This window comes from Etheostoma spectabile, chromosome 24 (genome assembly GCF_008692095.1).
Source record: "Etheostoma spectabile isolate EspeVRDwgs_2016 chromosome 24, UIUC_Espe_1.0, whole genome shotgun sequence".
NCBI classification, from domain to species: domain Eukaryota; kingdom Metazoa; phylum Chordata; class Actinopteri; order Perciformes; family Percidae; genus Etheostoma; species Etheostoma spectabile.
This window is the reverse complement of record NC_045756.1, coordinates 12,862,206-12,885,152: the sequence shown is the minus strand read 5'-3', so window position 1 is coordinate 12,885,152 and position 22,947 is coordinate 12,862,206. Positions and strand designations below refer to the sequence as shown.

The 22,947-nt window shown below is 41.2% G+C and overlaps 3 protein-coding genes across 7 annotated transcripts; 2 read left to right on the top strand and 1 right to left on the bottom strand.

The window, feature by feature from the left end:
- Positions 1-8,703: 8,703 nt before the first annotated feature.
- Positions 8,704-15,621, top strand: LOC116673767 (protein boule-like). 5 transcript variants are annotated; one of them, XM_032506027.1, is made up of 11 exons: positions 8,704-8,935; positions 10,066-10,207; positions 10,853-10,944; positions 11,088-11,142; positions 11,251-11,326; positions 11,722-11,882; positions 12,585-12,659; positions 12,756-12,791; positions 12,872-12,988; positions 13,229-13,324; positions 13,449-15,621. In XM_032506027.1, the coding sequence occupies exons 1-11, from the start codon at positions 8,904-8,906 to the stop codon at positions 13,569-13,571; spliced, it is 1,005 nt and encodes a 334-aa protein (XP_032361918.1). In that variant the 5' UTR covers positions 8,704-8,903; the 3' UTR covers positions 13,572-15,621. The 5 variants fall into 5 exon arrangements, with proteins under 5 accessions (XP_032361918.1, XP_032361919.1, XP_032361917.1 ...); XM_032506028.1 differs by having other exon boundaries at positions 8,728-8,935; positions 10,084-10,207; XM_032506026.1 differs by having other exon boundaries at positions 8,728-8,935; positions 10,055-10,207.
- Positions 15,622-18,170: 2,549 nt separating this feature from the next.
- LOC116673776 (gamma-crystallin M2) lies at positions 18,171-19,780 on the top strand. Its single transcript, XM_032506042.1, has 3 exons — positions 18,171-18,354; positions 18,470-18,712; positions 19,450-19,780. Exons 1-3 carry the CDS (start codon positions 18,346-18,348, stop codon positions 19,723-19,725), a joined length of 528 nt encoding a protein of 175 aa, XP_032361933.1. The 5' UTR covers positions 18,171-18,345; the 3' UTR covers positions 19,726-19,780.
- A 242-nt stretch (positions 19,781-20,022) lies between these two features.
- LOC116673778 (gamma-crystallin S-1) lies at positions 20,023-21,228 on the bottom strand. Its single transcript, XM_032506044.1, has 4 exons — positions 21,211-21,228; positions 20,828-21,035; positions 20,430-20,672; positions 20,023-20,348 (listed from the first exon to the last, which is right to left on the bottom strand). The coding sequence occupies exons 2-4, from the start codon at positions 20,834-20,836 to the stop codon at positions 20,079-20,081; spliced, it is 522 nt and encodes a 173-aa protein (XP_032361935.1). The 5' UTR covers positions 20,837-21,035; positions 21,211-21,228; the 3' UTR covers positions 20,023-20,078.
- Between the last annotated feature and the right edge of the window lie 1,719 nt (positions 21,229-22,947).

The window sequence follows — 22,947 nt, the reverse complement described above, 5'->3', positions numbered from 1 at the left end:
CAGGGCACAGCAGGAGAAGCCTTCACGGCTGTTGCTGAATTGAGGAGCTCTAACTGGATTAACAGGGAGGAGAAGTCACAAGTGACTAAAATAGGGTAAGTGGGCATCAATAGGTGTGTGTGTGTTGTGTGTGTGTGTGTGTGTGTGTGTGTGTGTGTGTGTGTGTGTGTGTGTGTGTGTGTGTGATGACCCACCATCTCCCACGGATCAAAACTGGCTTTGTCTGTGCATTACTCTTTCAGAAACTCCAAAACACCCACCCACACACACATACACACACACACACACACACACACACACACATACACCTCTGTAACTTTATTTCTGGAGAACACAACCGAAAAAGGGCTTTTCACAGAAGACATTTTGACACGCCACAGTAAGAAAACCACAGGTGTGAACAATAAATAATGATTCCTGAGTTCCATTAAGCTGCTTCAGTTTCAGGGTCCTCACATCGTGCACGCTGGCTCGCTGACTGTCACGCTGTCGTTACTTACTGGGACAAAACCATATTAATGTGATTAGTAACACCTGTGCTTTTCCTCCTGTGACAGATCAAAATGTCTGCTGCGAAAAAGGCCAGCGGCTGAGCTGCGACATTCCTCTTTTATTAATTAAACTTTTATTATTCTCACATCTCCTCTGGTGACTCTGGCCGTTATTGTTACAGCGGCGCGTGCAGGACTTCCGCTGATAAATGTCAAGTAATCTGCACAAAAACAACGTTAAATATTGAATTCAAAATGTACCAAATTATTAATTAAAGTATCAATATTTAAAACGCATCTGTGTTTGCATAGCATGACAATTTCATTTTATTCATCAGTCCATGGGGTATTCTTGTATACCAACATAACATTACTTTCCATGCTGTTAATTAAGGAAAAAAATGGGGAATAAAAGTCGTGTTTTTATCAATTAACAATTCATTTTTTTTGTCAGCCGTGGATGGAACATGTGATTTCAGAGGGGTTAACCGTTGTGTTGTCTTCTCGTCAACCATGAAAAAAAACATTTTTTTCAACATTATTATCATTTTTTCCCACATTAGTGTCACTTTTTCAACGTTGCGGGTGCTTTTTTTGATGCTTTTGGTGTTTTTTCCAAAGTTTTTTGATACGTTAGGGTTAGGGTTAGGGTACATTTTTTGTGACAAAAAAACAAAATTAAATGAAAATGGGTCAATTTGACCCGAGGACAACATGAAGGTTAAGCAATATCTTGACGTTTGGAAATGAGTCCCTCTCCATGTTGGCCAGGCGGGTTCAGGGGGTCTCCCTATCTCCAGAGGCATCTATAGCATTGAAGTGGCTAGCATTAGCTGGTTGCGGGTGTTCACATTGATTATTTCCATTGTGTCTTTGTCTAGGAGGTGACGTTTTGTTGACTTTTCCATCTCAGATAGCCAGTTACGAAAAATTTGCAGATAGCGTTCTTCATTTTCGGACTCGCTGTTCCCTCAAAGGTCGGCACTGTCAGAACGGAATCCACTGCAGCCAAGTCATATCGTGTATGAAATTTGTGTCAATTGTGTGCTTGAAGACTACGTAGTGTACCTTTAAGAATACAGAAAGCTAACTGTGTCGCCGGCTGGACCAGAAGAAGACAAACTGATAAAGAAGATGAAGATCCTGAATGTGTTGAGTAAACCGCCGAGGCCTTCCAGTGGATCGACAATGATCCAACCACATCTGTCCCTCTCTGTCTGTCCTCTTCGATCTCTCCAGTCCTCTGTCTTCCTGGCAGGCAGCGGTCCATCCTGCACTGGGACCGAAGCCTCCTCGGCAGACAGCGGCCCTAATTCCATTAATTATAAACCAATATGCCGCTGGCAGCCACTCTGGAGAGGACTTTACCCAGCGCTGGCATCTGTTCAGCGCAAACACAGCGAGGGATGAAGGGATGGAGGGAGGAGAAAACAAGGACATCTCTGACTCCCGCGATGGGTGAAGCACGGTGCTGTGCAGGGGAATAGATGGGGGGGGGATGAAGAAGGGGGTTGGTGAGGTTTTACAAGTTCATGTCTTTAATAAGGGTGCTTAAAGTAGCAATCCAACAAGGTTTAATCCGGATGGAGAGAGTGACTGTAGCTAGTTTAAGAAGAAGAAAACACTTATATTTACGGATTACAGCCCTTTATTCAGAAAGATCAGGAAGGACCTTCACTGTGAAGGAAATTAATTATAGATTTCCATTTCTGGAAGTTAACTACCCCTGACCTGTGACTGTCCATAAAACTGTCCATTTCTTTGGATTTCAATTGTCTTCAGAAAAAAAATAGCCGCTCTCTGCTCCAAAATTACACCCAGGGCCTCGGACAAATTTGTTGTTTTGTGGTTCGTTCCCCTGCCAGAATTACAGTCCGTGAGTTTTCTTGTTTCCTGCCCCAGTGTGTTTTCACCTGTAGTGAGTCTCCAATTCGTCAAAGCGCTGCAATATCCTGTGCTACACCTTTCTGTTTTGCACTGCTCATTTCACCTCATTCTGAGTGAAATCGTCCTGGTAAATGCGTATCGGGGTTGACTACATGCCTGTGAGACGCCACGGGCACTTTCCAGTGTTTCTGTTGTTACAGATCAGTAGTAAAATGGCGGATATTGGCTTGTGTTGGGCTGTAATGGTCCTTGCGGCGATGTGATAACACATTTGAAAAGGAAAAAAAAGGAAACAAAGAAACAGAAGACATATAACAGGCAGCTAATTCATTCACACCAGAACTGCACACGCTTACACCCAAACACACACACACATGTATTTAAAGTGCAAAAGTATGTTACCAAAGTGGAAGCTGTTTACTCCCTTATCATTAATAAATTACACACATAAACATGCACATTGAAACACACAGGATGCACGGGAGCACTGGTAAAAGTGCTATGGTTTTGTTGTATTCCTGTGCTGTGCCAGTGCCAAATAATAGCAAACAATAAATAACATTAAGCAGCAATAGTGGAAGTTAAATAAAAAGCAAATGTGTATCAGTAGGCAAATTCAAATGAGTTATGTAACGGAAGAAATGAGATTTAAATGATGATGAATCATGATAAAATAAGGTGATATCTGGATTTGGTTTGCCCAACACTGCCCACAACTTCTGCTGTGCTTTAATTATGATTTATTTAAAGGTGTTACAGTTACTTGTTTGATACTGTATCTGCAAGGTGCATTTTCAAAAGAAACCCAAACCAGTGAGGGGGGAAAGGTAAGCTACTTCACTTCCTGTATCACAGAGCAGCCTTAATGTGATTTTCAGCTCTAATTAGAGTTAAGTCACTTAGAGTGTTGTAATGATGTTTGGCTCACTGAGCAGCAGACGCCGTCCATCAGCCAAATGAAATATTAAACTGACCTACCGACGGATTACGCTTGTGTGTGTGTGTGCGTGCGTACATGTGAATGTGTGTTGATTAATTTTTTCAGTTGTGTCAAGAGACAAGAGACCTCCTCTGTAGCACACTGTGTGTCCATTGCTGCCACACACAGTAAACACACACACACACACACACACACACACACACACACACACACACACACACACACACACACACACACACACGCACACACACACAAGAGAGACAGACAAATGCACACATACACAAATTTCTGACCTACATTCACTGTACACAAACAACAGGGTGTCAGGAGGGGCATTGCAACAAATGCGTGTGTGTTGGGGGTGAAAATCTGTAGGCGCACTGGGCCGTGAATCTAATGAAAGATTTGTGTTATCTTCGTGGCAAATAATTCATGATCCCGCATCCATAATGATCGCAGAATGACTCGACATGTCATCCCCTCGGTCTCTGTCACTCTCCCCCATGAACCATGTTTTATTCAAAATGTCACATGGAGCAGAAACTAGTAAATAAGTACAGCTACAATTGGCAATTCCCGGCTTTTTAATCCCACATGACTCTGAGGCCTGATTTCAGCCAAAGGAAAGTGGCTTTGACTTATATATAACCTTTTTTGCAGTTTTACAAAACAACGTGTATCATGTCACGAATGACACAACCCTGAAAATAACCATTACCAGTCAGGCTCACAGATGAAATATTGTATTATAGTGGGAGCTCACAGATACTATAAAATGAGCTCCAGCTGGATTGACTCCATGTCACGGAGCCAGACTTGAATGGGGGGGGTTCTTCTTCCAGAATCGTGATGATAACAATGTTGTACCTGCTACATCTGATACAGGAATCAAGTGAGGTGAAAAAGAAACATCACGGAGACTTGGCTTCGCTTTGAGTTCACTGGCCAGAGCCTTGTTGAGTGTGTTTGCTTTATTGTAGGTCAGTGTGTGCACACCCACTAACTATAGCCAGGGCCCCGGCACATAAAACCCTAAATAATATGTCTACATTTAGAGAAATCATCGGGTGTCGCTGCGGAATGCAACACCATTGTGGTGAGGCATTTTCACAAAAGAGCAAACAACAAGTGGAGAAAGCCAGAGAAGGGACAATGCACTGTAGTTATATTGATGCAATACAATGTGATTGACACATATATTTCACGGCATTAATCAATAAGGGTGTTTTAGTAACACGTGTTGGTCTAAATGTTCTTTTAGAAGCCGTCACAAATTGTATTAGGAACACTTTCCTTTTGAGTCAAAATGTCGACTGTGACATTTCGCCTTACTCTATTACACCTGGGAAGTGAAAATAAATTCTGGCCTGGAGTGTAGGGTTTTTACCTTGTTCTAAAGAAACCCTCAGACCCTCATACATATGTGCAACATGGTATGAATTCTGGTGGGAAATTGTTGGATACAAAGCCTGGATGCTACGCAGGCTACGCATGATCTTCGTTTCGTCTTGATAAACAAAAGTTGACAAGAAACACAGTCTATAGGAAAGCCTTCCTGCTCTGATATCCTAAACAAAGACAAACACACACACATGATTGCATATACACATATACTGCCGCATGTCTAAGTCGATCATATTTGCCATCGAAGTCCCATGATTGTAACATAAACAAAACGGAGCACAAAGAGGGAGGTCTGAGCCCCTGTAGTCACCTGAGTACTCACAGACATCAAGGTGTGTGTTTATGAGTGTGTGTTTTCTTTTGCATGTAAGAAAACGGGTGACCTTGTTGCTCTCTGCCAGACAAAATGATTTCATCACAGTTTCATACAAGCTCTTTTGTTGAACCATCACCATCTTACCCGCCACCTCCCCCCAGCTAACCCACTGCCATTTAGAATAACAGATGAATAAATGGACGAGGGGGAAAAACAGTAGACTGAAACCGCAGTGGAACTCAGTAATGGTCAGCCAGGCCCACCACGCCTCAGCAAATGTTTGTCCAAACCTGTTATTTCTGGCATTGTACTGTCTCAAAGAGATCATTTTATTCTCCAAGAGGAATGCAGCAGCTATAAATAGTCAGGAGATGAAGGAGGGGAAATCAGAGATTTGTAGAGTAATTACAGAGCCAGAGTCAAACCCTTCTGTTATGGCTCATTTTTCATCAACCTCTGTCTCCACGACTGTCTGACTGACTGACCGACTGAGGTAAAATGGCTGTATTTTCGATGGGAAATGCATGTCTGACCTGATATTTGACCTCTGTTTCTTCCATATGTGCTTTGATTTACTCAAGATTCCCAAGATTTTAAAGGACCAGTTTGAGAAATACGCTGGTTTATCGTGAAACCCAGAGTTAAAGTGAAAAGATGATGCAGTTTCATCGTTGTAATGGTGTTGATCAGATCAGAATCCACACGTTAGTTTAATATTTAGCCTAGCTTAGCACAAAGACTGCAACCTGAGAGCTTAGCTCTGTCAATGGAAAGAAAAAAAAAAGACCTTTTCTTCAAGTCCGTAACCCTAGCTTTTCCATCAGTGTCACAGAGTTGCGTCAAACAGTTCCGACATTAACCATTGCTCGCGTCTGGAGAAGCTGGAGTGCTGATTGGGATTTACCACCCGAAATCTGGGGCTCTCTGTTTGGCACGGCTGGCTGGCCTGCTCTGGTCCTTTTCCTCCAGCAGCACACAGCTCACTTCAGCGCCACATTACTCACCTCCTGACATTTCAGGTAAACAAGGCAGACGACGAAATGAACGACAGGAAACAAAATGTTGTGTCAACACGTGAAGCAAAGCTCAGGAGTTTGTGTCCAGCGGAAAGAAAATGAATGGGAGGAAAATGGGTCACGCCCTGCTCACCTGTGCTCATTATTGTTTGATTTAAGTTACATTTTGAAGTAATGCAAAGGACACAGCAGAGCCTTAACGTGTGTCATCACACAAAAAACACTATGTAACAGGAAATCCTGCTTGAAACTCGTCAACACAACGTGCAGAGCGAACACAGCTCATAAATGACACCCTAACACCCTGCTCTTTTGTTTTCGGTGCAAACTGAAGCCAGGCGAGTTGCCTTGACAGCACTTGTGTTAAATGATCTTTGCAGAGTGTAAAAGGACTTTCAGCTGGTAAATTGCTGTAATTATCAAACGTGTCCTTCTCATGTTGCAGTCAGACAGACCTCGTGGGCAAATGCATCCAACAATTTAGAAAAAACTGGAAATAAATGACAAGTAATGGTGTGGCCCAGTACTAGGATGAGGACAAACAATCTGGAGAAAGGAGGTTTCAGTGATGGGAAATGTGCAACAGGAATTACACACTGAAAAATGAAAGCGCTTTTTGAAGAGACAAAGGGGGATTTTAAATGAGGGTTGCAAAAATATCTGCAATAGTAGCCTATGCATATGCTCTAGGAGAATCTAAGAACATTTTAAGTTGTCTCTGTTAATGTTGTTTTTATTCACTACTGACCGTGTTTTTTCTCTGTATGAGACACTTTGTCGGCGTTGTACTTTCTTTTGTTGTGGTCTGAGAGGGGAGGAGGTAGATGTGGAGGGCATAAGATGCAAATGACAGTGTTTCAGAGCACTGTCACCAATCATGGAGAAAGCATATCTCCATGAGGCTTAAACTCAAACATAGACTGGCTTCTTCAGGACCGAGAGAGGAAAAGTAGACGCGTTGAGGTTCTGCTTTACGTGGATCTACGTGATTTTTGGTAGGATTTTTCTGCCTGCGAAAACTCTCTGTGCATCCATTTATTTAGATCCTGAGGCTCTGAATAAATGACTGCTCACTCAGGGTGGTGATTAGAAATGATCATTCCTAATCACCACCCTGAGTGAGCAGCCATTTATGTGAGCTTCTCTATAAAGTTGACAATGAGGGGCTCGTAATCTGAAGGAAAATGAATTAAAACTCATTTAACATAGTCTTGTAAATTTACCCGAAGGACCAAAGTTGTTAGGATTTGTAAAAGTGGTGTAGGTCAATCCTTTAAAAACGGGTAAAATACGATCACAGGTTTGTCATTCTTGAATTTAAATGGGGAATCAAACTGAATTGATATGCTCAGTTTAATCAAAACAAAATTAATTGGAGATGTTTGTATAGCCTGAGACCCTATTATTTCCAAGGGTATTACTTTTCATTTCATTTTGAAGACAGCGTGAAGACATTTTCATTCCCAGAGAAATGTCGCCCCTGTGTGGGAATTATGTTAAACTGCACCAAGCTGGCTTGGACTGTAGGCTACTCACAAGACAGTCATAGATTTGAATGTTTTGCTCTTTATTGTATTTTCCATTGCTTGTATACTTTTTATAAAAGTGTGCAAATGTTTACCACAATTTAATTTTAAAAGTGAACCCATTGTTTTCCACTGATGTCCCAATATGATGAAACCATGGCTGCATATGTGCAGGATTCATATCTTCTTAGGCCTACACAGAGTGCATAGAAAGTACCCCCCCCCCCCTTCTCTTGAAGGTTTCATGTCTTATTGTCGTACATGAACACACGTGATCTCAATTTAACTAATTATGTAACCTTCGCACTGCCCCAGCCACTGTACCGCGAGCATAGGCCGCAACATGTGCAACGACGTAGGCTACGTTTCATTAGGGAAGAAGGCAGAATTGAGCGGCAACTGAAACGTTGGTTTCCCCCAAACTGCACCACAACCCCCGGGGCAAACATTCTATTCTTCCGGATGGAATGAAGACATCTGTGGGACAACAAAAACACCGGTGAAGATACAACCTGCGGTTAACAGGTACACAAAAAAACTATTTTAGCTGACGGTTTTGGAAAGAGGGGGGAACCATGCTTCATTTTCTTCTTAGTAACTTTAATATTGTGTAAATTCTCACATTTGAAGAAAGCATCAATTATGAAACAGCTCGGCGTCATACTCCTTAAAGATAAGAAGGCAGTTCTAGGTTGCTAGGTAACTAGGACTACGGTTGAAAATTAGCCGACTGGCTAACACTGGCCACGAAAAGCGATGAATTAGCTAACTATATTATCAGGATATTGGATACATGTAGTCTACTACAGCAACAAAGCAAGACAAATTCATAATTAAATAAATACAAAGTGTATTTATCATGTCAAATTTGGAAACAATTGTGTTACATGGGTAGCTAAATGTTTTGTATGATTTAAAGTGAATTTCACTGGTCTTTTTAAAATGTCTTAAAACAATAACTAAACCAAATGTGAAATGTTGCTGAGATAAAGATGTATAATGTAATACTATCTACTATTTATTTATTTTTTTACTAAAATGCAGACATCATAAAAACAAGCACAAATGTCTGGTCTTGTCCTAAAAAAGGAGCCACGCTTTGCGCCACTTAAGGGAACGCCGCGTGGCCGAATCACGTACAGAGTGATGAGGTCATACGTGGAGTTAGCGGCGCGGGAGCAAGCGGGCTCTGGGGAAGTTTTGGGGCAGGCGGCTCTTGACACAAAGTAGTTAACTAAATTTTCAGCGAGATATTATTAGGTCATGAATAATTTGCGATTGTAACCAGCATACGTCTTTAGGAGGCAGAAGTTAACCAGATGAATGTGGCTATGGAAGCGGAGAACCAAAACGGGGTGAGTGAACTGCAAAGCCTGCCCTTAATGCTAGCTAACTGTTACCCGCTTGTAACGTTAGAGCAAATCTAGCTAGCAGAACAATGTTATGGTTAATAAGTAACGTTAAGTCGGTGTCAAAGGTAACGTTTTTATATTCATTACCAGATTAGTCTATCACACATTGTGAACTTTTTTCGTTTAGCTCATTTTACTTAAAATCGACCAAGCTTGAAAGTGAATGTAACCATGGCCTGAGGTTCACCATGCTATTTTACTTTAGGAAAGTAGCTAGCGTAGCTAACTAAAGTGTGACACTTAACGCTAGTTAAACATTGGAGCTTTCTGTCCTACCTTATCATTGTTTATGTCAAAGCTAGCTTGCTTATAGCTACAAAAGTTTGTTTTTCTCGGGGGTGCATTAATGCATTGATGAATGAATGGACATCTCAAGTGAAAGTGTACAAAAATTGTCAGTAAGGAAAGTGACTGCAGGTGCAACAGCTAAGTCTGACTTCAAGGACCTCCTGTTTATTTTATTTATTGGACTTCAATGAGTGATGATTAAATAGTGGGCAGTAAGTGTTGTCTGGTCAGAATGGATCATGCTGGTGGTTTTCTTTTGATCTGGTATCGAGTAATACCAGAGCATGACCTCATTACAATACTCACACAAATTTTACTAACTCTTCCTGTGTAATTAAAATTGGATTTAGTTCTCAAGTACTACAACTGTAGTAGCGCAGAGATCGAGAAGTGGTTGATGGTCAGCCACTGTGGTACATAAGCACAAGCCAATCCCCTGGGGGCACATGTTGCTGACTATAACAGCATTTGCCATTGGCTGATGGCATATGCCACTGTGGTACAGCGACATGAACCAATGCCCTGCCGGCACTGGCCGCTCACTGTTCCCCCGGCACACCATGATTCCAGGGGATCGACCTTTGCCTATGTACTATATTGGCTGATCATCAGCCACTTTTCAATCTCGTTGTCTTTTTAAAACTAAGTACTTGACTTCATCCTAGCAGGGAACGACTTAATCACACCAGATCCAAGCTGAGTAAAGTCAATTCATACTGTTCTGCAAGGTGATTCCGGCTATGTTGTTCCTTACTGGCCCTTAATCATTTTAAGTTCACATCCAGCTGTCCGTCTGAGAACAGCAGCAGTTCCTCCACTCTGGATGTGGTACCTTCAGAAAACCACGATGAGAGCCTGACCCACCACACCCCCCGCCACGGCACTGTTATCCCCAATCGGATTTTTGTTGGGGGAATTGACTACAGGGTGAGAGTTGCAAACGTACACTGGCATCTTTGATCTTAAGTGTCCTATTTGTAACAGATTACAAACTAGACAACAGCAAAGCACGTAATTATAAGCAAAGGTGAAGAGAATAAGATTGTGAGATGAGAATAAATACTGTATAATAAACAGAAATAACTTCTTTCCTAACAGTTCTCTACTGGCTAATACAGCCATTAAAAAAAGCAAAAAACATGCTTTATAAAACCTTGTCAACAATCAAATGTCAATTGTTAGTGTTCCTCTAAATTCTGCATCAAAAGTTACACATTGCATTTATCATTAAGTGTCCTTCCATGTTTTGGCTTTATATAACATTCCTTCCTAACTTTGTCCTGTTGCCTCTAATTTGAATATTGGCTGTACATTTAGTCCAAAATCTGCTGTGAAGTGTACCACAAAAACAACACTTGTATATAACGATCCTTGTAAGGTGAAGATTCCAGTATGGCATTTACACGTGCTCCAACCAACTTTCATGCAGATGTTTTACAGATCTCTTGGTGCACCCGACTAATATTTGCTGCTAAATGGTCTGAAATGTTACATTCTGGAAATGAATCAACAAATCAGCAACCACTATACCTTCTTTTGAATTAACAGTGACAAATGTGTGTGTCTATGAAGGTTAATGAGAGCGACCTGCGACATGTCTTCTCTCAACATGGTGCCGTCAAAGAGGTGAAGATTGTGATGGATCGCTCAGGAATGTCAAAGGGGTGAGTTAATATCATCATTCCTGTCATGTACTGTTGGTGACTGAATAGTAATGTGTGCAGCCATGACTTTCTGTCCTGACACACATTTACAGTCAGCCAGGTAAAAACATCATTGGTCTTGATTCTGCCCCTTTCATCAACAGATATGGCTTTGTTACATTTGAGACTCAAGACGATGCACTGAAAGTCCTTCATGATGTAAGTGAATCAGGCTGACAGTATCTCAAACTAAACTTAAGGTGCATATAATAATGTAGTTCATCTACCAAAATGTATTATCTAATGTGGCATCTTCTCATATTAAAGGCTAATGGCATCTGTTTTAACGATAAGAAGCTGAGCATTGGTCAGGCTGTCCGCAAGCAGCAAGGTCCAGGACAAAGTAAGTTGACTGTTTGAATTCCCTTGTGTGATACTAGGCATTCCCCTGATCCCACAGTGGCACTGCCATGCTCTGGTTCATCACCTTCCACTCAGCATTGCAGCCGTAGGTCACCAGTTATACAACAAAATTCACTTACCTTTTGTGATTGTAAATGTGATTTTTGTCACAATTTCAAAAGCCAAATGTCCCTTTTTTTAACTGGAAAAAAAGAGTAAAGGACAACTGTTTTACATCAGGACCACAGTAGGAACCTTAAGTTGAATCCCATTTGCGTTCCAAGGCACCAAATGCTGGCTTCTCTCAACTGTTTCTCGCCCACGAGGTGACATAATTAGTTTTTGATGGCTCTGAAATGTCCAGTTTACTGTTTTGTGGTTTCCTCCTTTTCCCAGCTAAGAGTGTTTTTGTGACCATGCCTGACTCTGCCATACCTGTGCCAATGTCCTGTGGGGCCCTGCACCTGACCACGTCTGCAGGCTATCCCTACACCTACCACAACGGAGTGGCCTACTTCCACTGCCCCAACATGAGCTCTCGTGCCCACCACTGGCCTGTCAGTTGTCACTGATATCACACCCACCTAACACTTGATTTAAATAGCACTGTTAAAACCATGTCATTCAAACTTAAAGGTCCCATGGCATGATCATTTCACTTTATGAGGTTTTTTAACATTAATGAGTTCCCCTTTCTCCGCTTTGCCCGCCCAGAGAATTTGGCCCACCCATGAGAGAGAGACATCATGGCTTTCAAAGCCAGCGCAATGAAAGTTGGTCAAGGCCACACCCCCAGCCTCCACCTTGCTCCCCCTTTCCTCAAAAGCTACAGAAATGACACATCCTAAGGAAATCTCATTGTTGGACTGGCTCTAGTGACTGTAATTCTGCACCAAGGCTGAATTTAGGGACTGAAGATTGAAAGACTTCAGATACAGTATTAAGGGACCACCTAGGTCTATATAAAAGAGACTTCAGATCCAGTATTAAGGGACCACCTAGGTCTATATAAAAGAGACTTCAGATCCAGTATTAAGGGACCACTAAGGTCTAAATAAAAAAGACTATAGATCCAGTATTAGGGGACCTTTAAGTTTATGTCCTGGTTTGTAAATATTTGCTTCACAATTTATTCATTGGTAGAAAGCAAGGATCAATTTGTGTGGTGCAACATTTACTACAGGCTAAGGACGGTTGCTACACTCAAATGTTGTGTGTTTGTGTGTTTTTTTAAATAATTTTTTTGTTTTTTTTTCTAGCAACCTGCTCCTCCAGTGACGCTTCCTCAGTCCCTTCCGCCTGTCTACCAGCAACCAGCCTATCACCACCACCAGGTCAGCTCAGCCCTGTAGGGATCCATGGATTTCTCCCCATGTCCACGACCACTTTATTTAACAGTCTGCTTTCTCTCTTCTTTTCCCTCTCCTTAGTGTGCCCCAAACCAGTATCATTGGAATGTGGTCCAGGTAGGCAGAATAAAGCAATTTCTTCCTTTTTAGTTCAAGAGAGTTTGGCCAATCATTCACCTGTCAATGGTTTTGTTCAGTCGCCGATGCCCTCCAGTCCAGTCATGTACCCCCAGCAGTCAGAATATATGTACCAGCCTGCTGATGGAGCCCCTTTCCAGCCTCCTCTGCCTGTCATGGAGGACACCACACCAGAGGTTTGTTTGGTGCAGAGACATACATTGTTATTTTTTAAATGTAATGTTGTAGCAGTGGTATGACTTTATAAGCAAGAAAATGTCTTTCATTTTTTAGCTGTCAAACTTCATGCTTTTTCGGAGCTGTAATGCACTTGAAAACGTATACGTTTAGTGGTGATTCTGCTGGTGTTAGTAAACTTGTTCTGAACTGGACTTGAACTAAACTTACGACTTTGACGTGTTCTCATACTTTTGCAGTTTGTAGAGCCGACGACGGTGCAGCAGGTTTACCCATTTTATCCTCAGAGAACTGAAGGATTGACGCCAATTTTTCTGCAACATAACCCTGGAAAGGTAAAGAAAAGGGGGGCCTTGTTTATAGAACCAAAACATTTTGGACAGGACACAATTTGTGTATTCATCTCCATTTAATCAAACCTTCCCCGAGTCCTAATGTCACTTTTTTTTTTTGCGACAGAATCCAATGTTTCTGCACTCGCGGGTCCATCTGAAGCCAAAGTATCGCCGCTACATCCATCACAAGGACCACCACTACCTGCCGGAAGCCACTGCGCCTCCAGACGCCTCTCATGTAGGCTAAACCCACTGACTGCTGGGCAAGGGACGAATCCCACCCACAGCACCTCAACCTCTCGTGTGAGTTTAGTTCCTTCTCTTCCTTCTCCTCGGATCCATCGGACATACAAGCTATCAACTGTTTGACCTGTGCTTTGCAACATAATGCTGTATGTTTCATGACGTGTTTTCATGGCCCCTTTGCTGAGAGATTGTCTGTTGCCACCAACTCAAGGAGTGCTCTCACCTTGTAAGACTCACAGCACTCAGATCAGTTTCTGTATTAATGGTTTAATACAGTTGGGTGATTGAGGTTAACTCACTACATTACAGTGGCTTACAATACATAACAGTATTTACAGAGGCTGGGGTTAATGTCTCCTCAATTAACACATAAACTTAGCAATGATTCATGAGTGTACACTAAATCATTTATTTTACTAGTTGTGAGAACACAATAACTCTAAGATGACTAAACAATCCATCTTAAAATTTGAGACTCAAGATTTACAGGTTTCCGATTATCGGGCCACAACAAATGTCTAAGTTCTTCAGATTTTGTGATCCGTGACATAGTTAGGAGATGGCTACAGCATCTCGATGCATTTTGCCATCAAATGCCAAGCTTGAATTCTTTTGTTTTTTGTTGATCCAACTCAAGTTTAGTTTTAAAACCTCTGAAATGTACAATATTGAGAACAAAGTCGGTTTAAGCAATTGCGTTTTAAAACCTGATTTTATTTTTTTGTCAAACATAACCAGAACTCGGCTAACAATCTGTGAGCAGTACATTCAAGGCCAGATCTAGTGTCTTTCCAAATTGACTTGAGCGTAACTTGAACCCTTTTTCTTTTGTAAAACTACTTTGTTTTGCTTTTTTAGCGTCGTTGCAGCATCATAAGTCTCCTAGCTACATGCATACAGACACCATGATGTAGCTGAGCATATCAAAGATGTATTTTCTTGCTGTGTCCCTTTTCACCGTTAATGTGCAGAGAAGCAATGCTGTACATCCTCTGCATCATTTGTTTAGCAGGATATGAAGAAGCAACGCAGATTTTATTTTGGTATAGTAATTTGAGTCACTTAGTCAATCTTTACAATATTTGGATGCTCTGAGTGAGCTGCTGCGTCTCAACGCGTCACCTCTGCTCAGCTTTATCAGTGTTGGGACCTTTTGGCATCCTCTGATCCACATAAACATTATTTTCTACTATTTTTCAGTATGATGTGAAGAGATTTGTCTTCTATTGTTTTTAAACCAGCTCTAATTAGTTTAATAATTTAGAAGCAGCAATAGGCGGCTGTGTTGTTGAAAGATTACAGAAGTAACAGCGACATGACCATTTTAATGCGCACAGCGACCCATTTATATCACAGAACATGTAAGAACCAGTGTGCCTCGAGAGGATTGGCGTATTGCTTGCAAACTGCTTTCAAAGCTGGAATTGACTTGTCATTCTGTTAAACTGCACCTCCTAAGTAACATCAGCAAATTCAGTGGCCTCGCTCAATAGTTTTATTAATAATAAAGTAATAATAGAAATACTTACTTCAGTAACAGTAAGTGATTGGGAGATTCTCTCAAAGGTGTGTTGTCATTTTTCAGTGTAAATTAGTTTCTTTTCTAGTTTTATTAAAGTTCTAGATTGTTCTAGATTTGCAAGTTATGTTGTTGAGTTAGCGGGTTTCCAAATATTATAGCTTGTATTACATTTAAATACTTTTTATCCATTTTATTCCATTTCCTGTTCGGTTTGATATATTTTTGCTTTTAATTTAGGTAAAAATGTAGATGTACATTTTTCAGTGTGCTTTTCATGCCATTGCTATTTCAGTTATTGTATTTTTTTAACTCATTATATTTTGTCTTGGATCAAACTTGGGTTTTGTCTGCTGTTTAAAGGTGAAACTGTATAACCAGAATAACCACATCTAACCTAATTTTGTGATTTCTTTACATTGTTTAAAAGAGATATGTGCAGTACTTATTTAACTCTGTTGTTTTAACAACATCATTTTAAGTTCAGTGTGTTTCCAGTTCTTGAATGGAAATAAATGCTTCCCTTGGTGTAGCAGCTGTGTTTCGCATTCATATGCAACAATTCTGCATGAGTGATTAGTTGATTTTATGTTGGTGAATGGAGACCAGTGGTTGGCTGGAAAAAATGAAGATACAATTACCAATCTAAAACTATTACATGTGATTGAAAGTAAATGGGCAAAAATGGGCAAAACCGAGGATATGCAACATCTAATTAGGTGATTCAACTTTTTAAGAAAGGACTACTCGACTGATTTATGGAATTTCCATAAGGATGGGGCTCACAAGAGACAGATAAAAAAATAAAAAAATAAAAAGTCAATCATACCAGCAGAGACCGACATATACCCAATGTTATGGCTTGTGTTACAGAAATGCTTAATATTACAATTCCCACACTGCAACTTGATAGTATTTCTGAATGCTGCAATCAAGCCAAATATTGACTGCGGTATTATAACATCACCATGTTCTACCATTGTTGACCACCTTGTGATATAGATATACATTTGTTTATTGGCTATTGTTTAACCCTTCTGTCAATGAGTTGAAGTGGTCAGCTGCATTTAAAACACTAAACATTACCAACGCCAATGTATTTATGTGGGCACCCTATAATAATGAGCCAGTCTCTAGGCCAAGGGCATTGATGAATCAGGGTTTTTATCTGTATGAATGGGATCGAGACCTTGGCAGGGTGGCAAAAGCACCGAACGCCTGCTCATTAGAACAACAAAAGATTGAGTCACGTGACCTCGGAGGTTTATTTATAAAACAGCTGTGTGTCTGGGTCCACCGTCTGTACATGAGCTTTAGACTGGTTCCAAAATGGGGTTTACTGCAAAAGAAGTGTTAAAGTTTGAATAACCTTTCAGATGTGTGTCATATTCCAAAAGCCTCCTTTACATCAAAAGTCTACTTAAAAAAACTAAATATTTCAAATAAGCCGCTGTTTTAGTTTGAAAGTGTGTTTAGGCAGATCTCAGAAATGCAGATTTTTGTACAAAACCTACATTTCTTGTCTTGTCAGTAGATTCCGGGGCTTATAAAAACACCTCACTTGGGGCATAGAAACATCAAATAATGTCATGTTCATGGGCCAACTCGGCAGGTTTAGTGCAGGGGAAGTCACCTGCTGCACTTCAACTTATCAACTTGCTAGTAAATAAAAAAACTTCAACTCAAGTTTGAGGTGACGGGTCCATCTACAGTACATTTGCTGGTTAGTGTGTATTGTATCATACTGTAACAAACCAAACAAGCCAAATATAATATAAATTACAAATTATTACAAATACTATATCTATTTTGAATGGAAATTTGATGTCTGATAGAGCAAACTATTCTATATGTAACATGCTAAATGCGCACACACATTATACTGATTTTATAATTTATTGATCTACAGAATCTTTTGATTCTGTCCTAGGAAACGTGTCAACTACAGCGCAGAAAATCCAGGCTTTTAGTAGCTTTAGTGCCAAACAGGTAATGTGTTTTTATCTTGTTTATTATATTTCTTTATTCAGGGAAGGTTCACTGAGAGGAAGTCTGTCTTTTGCAGCAACACCCTGATCACATTCAGTTACACATTTATACAGTAAATACCGTGGTATAAGGCACTTAACTCTGTTTATATGTCTGCCTACAAATACACATCATAAATTAGTAGAGGACAAATAAATTAATAGACAAATAGAGCTCAGCAGTGAGGTTCCGAAAGGGAAAATCGCATTCATATTCAGAATTCAGGGTTTTTGGCTTTTACAAAACGTCAATTGAATGAATGAATGAATGAATGAATGAATGAATGAATGAATGAATGGGAAATTCATTTCCAGTACCGAACCCGTTCAAAACATTGGGCAGTCCCTGTTGAGCTCTACTGGCCTGTTTCTGTGAGTGACAGCTTGAACTTCAGCTAACAACGCTAGGCTAGCAGCTCTTTGAGGCTGTAATTGGGCACTGCAGTGCTTTGAGCTAACACGCTTCTACTCATAACCTGCCGATGTTATTGTTAAAGCATGTATAATGTAAAGCATGTTCACCGTCTTAGCTTAGTGCGGTGTGTTAGCATGGCAGCACTAGCCACAAAGTATATCTGAGGCTGCTGGTATTTGGTCATAAAACCACAGTATTGAAAAATAACATTTTGACCTGATGATGGTGCTAGATGATAGACTTCATTGTCAGGGGACCAAGAATTCATCAGTTTATTGTAGAAAATATTGAGAAAAGTGCACCAAAGCATAACTAGCCACCAGGTGTCCCCAGATGGGGACATTTCACGCAACAATATTTGATTAAACTTATGATTATTGTGGGGTTATCGGAAAGGATAAAACAATGTGTGGCTCCTTAAGTTATTGTGAACAGTCAAAATACTCTTAGGAGGGGTGGAGTGGTTGGGTGGGGGTTGTGCTTAGGGACCGAAAAAGGCTTGACCCATCTCTGGCAAAGACGTTTAGGAACCTTTTTGAATGAAAATGACAGAAATAATGCTTGTTTTGCTGATACTGTGAGTGGTGTCCCCCCGGGTCTCTAGCACTCTGTGGTGTTTTGATGAACATGTGAAAAGTGGACAACAATAACTCATCACCCTGTGGTGCGTCGCTATACATAACCAGATTTGTGTTATAAAACCTATTTGGATGACAATACTTTATGCTGTGCCATCACACCGCTACTTTATATAAAAGGAGAGCGGCACGGAGAGCGTCTGTTGAGCGCCAGTCTGGCCCCCACTAATGTAACAATGGGAAAGGTAAGCTCATTATGTGTTGTTACTGAAAATACAGAATTAAAACCCGTTTATCTTTTTAGATGTTGCAACAGTGGTGAGTTGATAAGGAATCAGTGCTTTTGACAAACGTTTGCAGATCATATTCTACGAGGACAGAAATTTCCAGGGTCGGCATCATGAGTGCATGAGCGACTGTGCTGACCTGCACCCCTACTTCAACCGCTGCAACTCCATACGGGTGGAGAGCGGCTGCTTCATGGTGTACGAGAGACCCCAGTACCTGGGCCACCAGTACTTCCTCCGCAGGGGGGAGTATTCCGACAACCAGCGCATGATTGGCATCAATGACTGCATCCGCTCCTGTCGCATGATTCCCGTGGTAAGCCTAACTTACTATAGAAGAGGCATCTAGGCAATTAATTAGGAGACCGTTATTGTTATTGATTCACGTGTGCGCACTGATTTGTTGTGTTGTGCGAAAAGCAATAGATCAAGGAAAGAAAACCTATAGTACTTGCTTCAAACTGAATAACCCCAAAGGGTATAACAGAAGAAACTAGGTCAAAAGCAATAAGACAAATTGTTATTACTTTATCTTTATGCTGCTTGTAGGTCAATGCCCAGCTTGAGAAAAATATGCTAAAAATGTACAAGGAAAGGAAATAGATTTGGACTCATCTGTCCGTAGCAAAATTGAAGTTTGTGAAAAGAATGTCCCTCAAATCTGAAATGCAGTACAATAACCATAGGTGAAAATGGCTTTGCCTAAGGTAGACTAGTTGGAAGGACTTTGTTAGGAATATAATCCTTTGTGTTAGATAGATATTGCCTAATGCAAAAACATCCTTCAGAGTTGTTAGAGGATAGCTAAGATTTATCACATAATGATATCTGGTAACTTCATGTAGCTTAAAAGAAACTAAATAAAGACGAACTTCTGGGTCACACTGCTTTTGCAAACCATTCTTGGTGTAACTGTGTAACTTAACCTGCAAATAGGATTAGATAGGTGGGGAATAACACTTTAGAACTATCCCCGGACTGTTTTTATGTTCACAATCACCAAAAAGTACTACTGTACAGCACATGTGTGACTCATAAATGTTCTTCCTGCAGCACCGGGGTTCCTACAAAATAAAATTGTATGAGCGTCCAGACATGGGCGGCCAAATGCAGGAGGTGAGCGACGATTGCCCCAACATCCAGGACCGCCTGCGTATGTCTGACATTAACTCGTGTAATGTGGTCGACGGCCACTGGCTCATGTATGACCAGCCCAACTACAGGGGAAGGCCCTACTACCTTAGACCCGGCGAATACCGCAGGTACAGCGACTGGGGCGCCGCCAGTCCAAGGATCGGCTCGCTCAGGCGGATCACTGACTTAAACTAGAAGTCTTCTGGACCCTCTTCCGCTCTCTGTTCTCAATAAACATGCTGGACTTAAACTGGGTGTGTTTGTGCGTCTCTGTGTTTAGCTTGTGTTCTTGTCCCTCTCTTGTAATATTTGATCTACTCATGAAATAATAGTATGGCTTGGGATATATTCTTTTGCCCCATTGGTCTGAAAACTTGCACACCGCTTTGTCCTCTCAAACACATTCAGCAATGAGGACTAATTTGCCAACTAAAAACAACCCCCTTATCGACCGGCCCAAAAAAAACTAAATCAGTTGACAGAATAGTGGTAATGTGGTAGATTTATTTATTGACAGTACTTAACATAAACAGAGTTACATCAGCTTCTCACACAGTGATGCGTCTGATGGATCCCACCCTAGAACTCATGCTTCCCCACTCATTAAACCTCCTGTATTCACCGGGGCGTACCAGGAACTGGCGCCCCCTGTAATTGGGGTGCTCGTAGAAGATCCAGGATCCGTCCTTCACGTTGCAGGAGGAGATGTCGTTAAAGTGGAAGTTTTCGGACAGGGAGGGGCAGTCGTCTGTCAGCTCCTTCATCTGGCCTCCGAACTCTGGGCGCTCGTAGATCATAATTTTGTGAGCGCTTTTGTGCTGCAGAAGCAAGATTTATTCAGTTAAGGGCCACCACAAGACATCTTATTGTAAACTGGAAGCACTTGAAAGAATGCCTACCATAGGGATCATTCGGCAGGATCGCACACAGTCATTGAATCCCATCCAGCGCTGGTAGTCTGAATAGTCGCCCTTCTTCAGGAAGTACTGGTAGCCCATGTAGTTGGGTCTCTCATAGACCATCCAGCTAGCGCTGTCCACTCTAATGGAGTTGCAGCGGCTAAAGTGGGAATGCAAGTCACTGCATTCGCTGCTGCACTCATAGGAGCGGCCCTGGAAGTTCCTGTCCTCGTAGAAGATGATCTGAAAAGATCAGTAGAGGGATTTTCAAAAATGTATTTATAAGTGTGTATACTATACCACATGAAAAGAATGCTTCCGGTTCACCGTTTTCGGCTGTATAACCCGTGCAGGTATAAAGAAGCGCAGAAGGCGCAGAGCAAAACAAGCAGCCTTACCTTGCCCATTGTGTCGGCTAGCCTTTTTTTCAACAGCCTTGGGCTCCTCCCTGCCTTTATAACCCACGGATGACCTGGGTCATTGTGATTCACAACAATGAGAAGGCTCGTCAGCACTTTACGGGACCCTATTTTGTCCTGTGTGGTCAACTGAGCAATCAGCTGTTTTGAGCAGAGGCTTCCCTTTGAATGGTCGATGATATAAAATCTACAAATAAACCAGAAGTAAATCTCCAAACGTACATATGTATTGAAAAGGCCTTTTTATATGAAAGTCAAACTCATGGGAAAGCACATATTTTACATACTTTTAACTGTACACTATTTACATGTACAATCCAAAGTATCCCTGTTAATGCAGATAAATATGGTACTGTACATACTATACCCTGTGAGGAGGCTGCAGTGATCGTGTCCGTTTATAGATCCTTTGATTTAACTTTCTAGATGCCGGAGGGATTTTAACACCCTGTGAAGTGAACACAACCACTGCCTTGCTTTTCAGCCGCAACTTTTACATGATTTACAAATCAGAAACCGTCATTCATTCTCGTCACGTCAGCGTAACCACTTGTTCTACGCAGTCACTAGAACTTCTAGTTTATCTTTTGTTTGCCTTCAATCCCCCCCCCCATATTGTGATATCATCTATGGACTAAGCTCTAGAAAGCCATTTCAGTACAGTGTGCATATAACTGATTTTTTTACAGAGCTGCTCAACTAAGAGCAGCGACAACATCAAAGTGTAAACAGTACTTAAACTCACATGTATCAAATATTCAATTTAAAATATCTGTTCTGAAGTACATCAGAAATATAAAAGTTACTTAAATGCATTCACATATAAACCCATACACGTCAGTGTACACTTTAAAGCTTCAGTAGGTAACTTTTGTAAAAATGTATTTTTTACATATTTGTTAAAACTGTCACTATGTCCTGACAGCAGAACATGAGACAGATAATCTGTGAAAAAATCAAGCTCCTGCTGCTCCTCCCTGTGCTCCTGCTGCCACTTGCAGAAATACACCGCTCCCGGTCAGAAACAGCCAATCAGAGCGAGGAGGACTGTCTTAGCAGTGTCAATCACTCTCGTGTACGCGCTGCTCATACCCCTCCCCCGCACAGCGCGTACCGCCGTTCGAGCTCAAGATTGCTAGTGCACTGCAGCTGTGCTAATCGCGGAGAAACAACTTTTCAGGAAAACTGCCAATTTCTCGAGTGACACCTGCTCGGAAAACAAAGACGGGCTAACAGAAGAAGACCGATGACGAAAAGCGAGCTAAAAAGAAAGAATTAAACCGAGCCCGAAATAAAACGAGGGTCAACATCGAAGCGGCTTTTCAAAGGTGGAGGGAGCTACGCCTACTGGAAGGATTCAACACGGATTCTGAGCTAGCGTTAGCCACATTTCTGCTTGACATGTAAGTATCCCTGCTGGATTTGTTTCATTTTTTAAGAACTACACAACTAAGATATCGATGGTTACAGTACACTTTCAGTACACTGGTGATAGCGCAAATCTCAGTTTACTCCGTAGCTTGTGGCACGGCAGAAATGTTGTAGCAGGTGAAGATTAACTTTACCTGCTAACTCCTCCACCCTCAGTATAAGTAATATTATTTCGATGCCTACATTTAGCAAGCCAAAAGGTGTTTTTGTCGATCACAATAAATGTAGCTATGGTTAAACTACTTTAATTGTGCGCTGTCCCTGTCAACGTTTGGCAAGGCAGACTTCTACTTTTGATTATTTTTAAACATGTTTTCTTTCCCCTCAGGGTGTAATTTGTAAATCAAATGTCTGACACAAATTCTTTGTGCTCCTTCAACAGGTCAGACATGGCCCCGGACACAGGCACGTGAAGGAATCGTCTTTCAGTCCAACTCAAAATGTTCAGTATTTCCTTGTGCAGGAGTACTTTGCAAAAAAAGCTGATTTATTTTACCCATATTCTAATAAAACCTACATATTTCTAAGATGTTATTATTCCTTGGCTCATTGAGCTTCCTCAGTCATTCATCATTCCTACTGAAAGTTTACGGTTTTAAATTGATCCAAAAGGTAATTCAGTAATGTACTGTGTAACGTGCTACTTTTGTTCTCACAAATGAGCGATT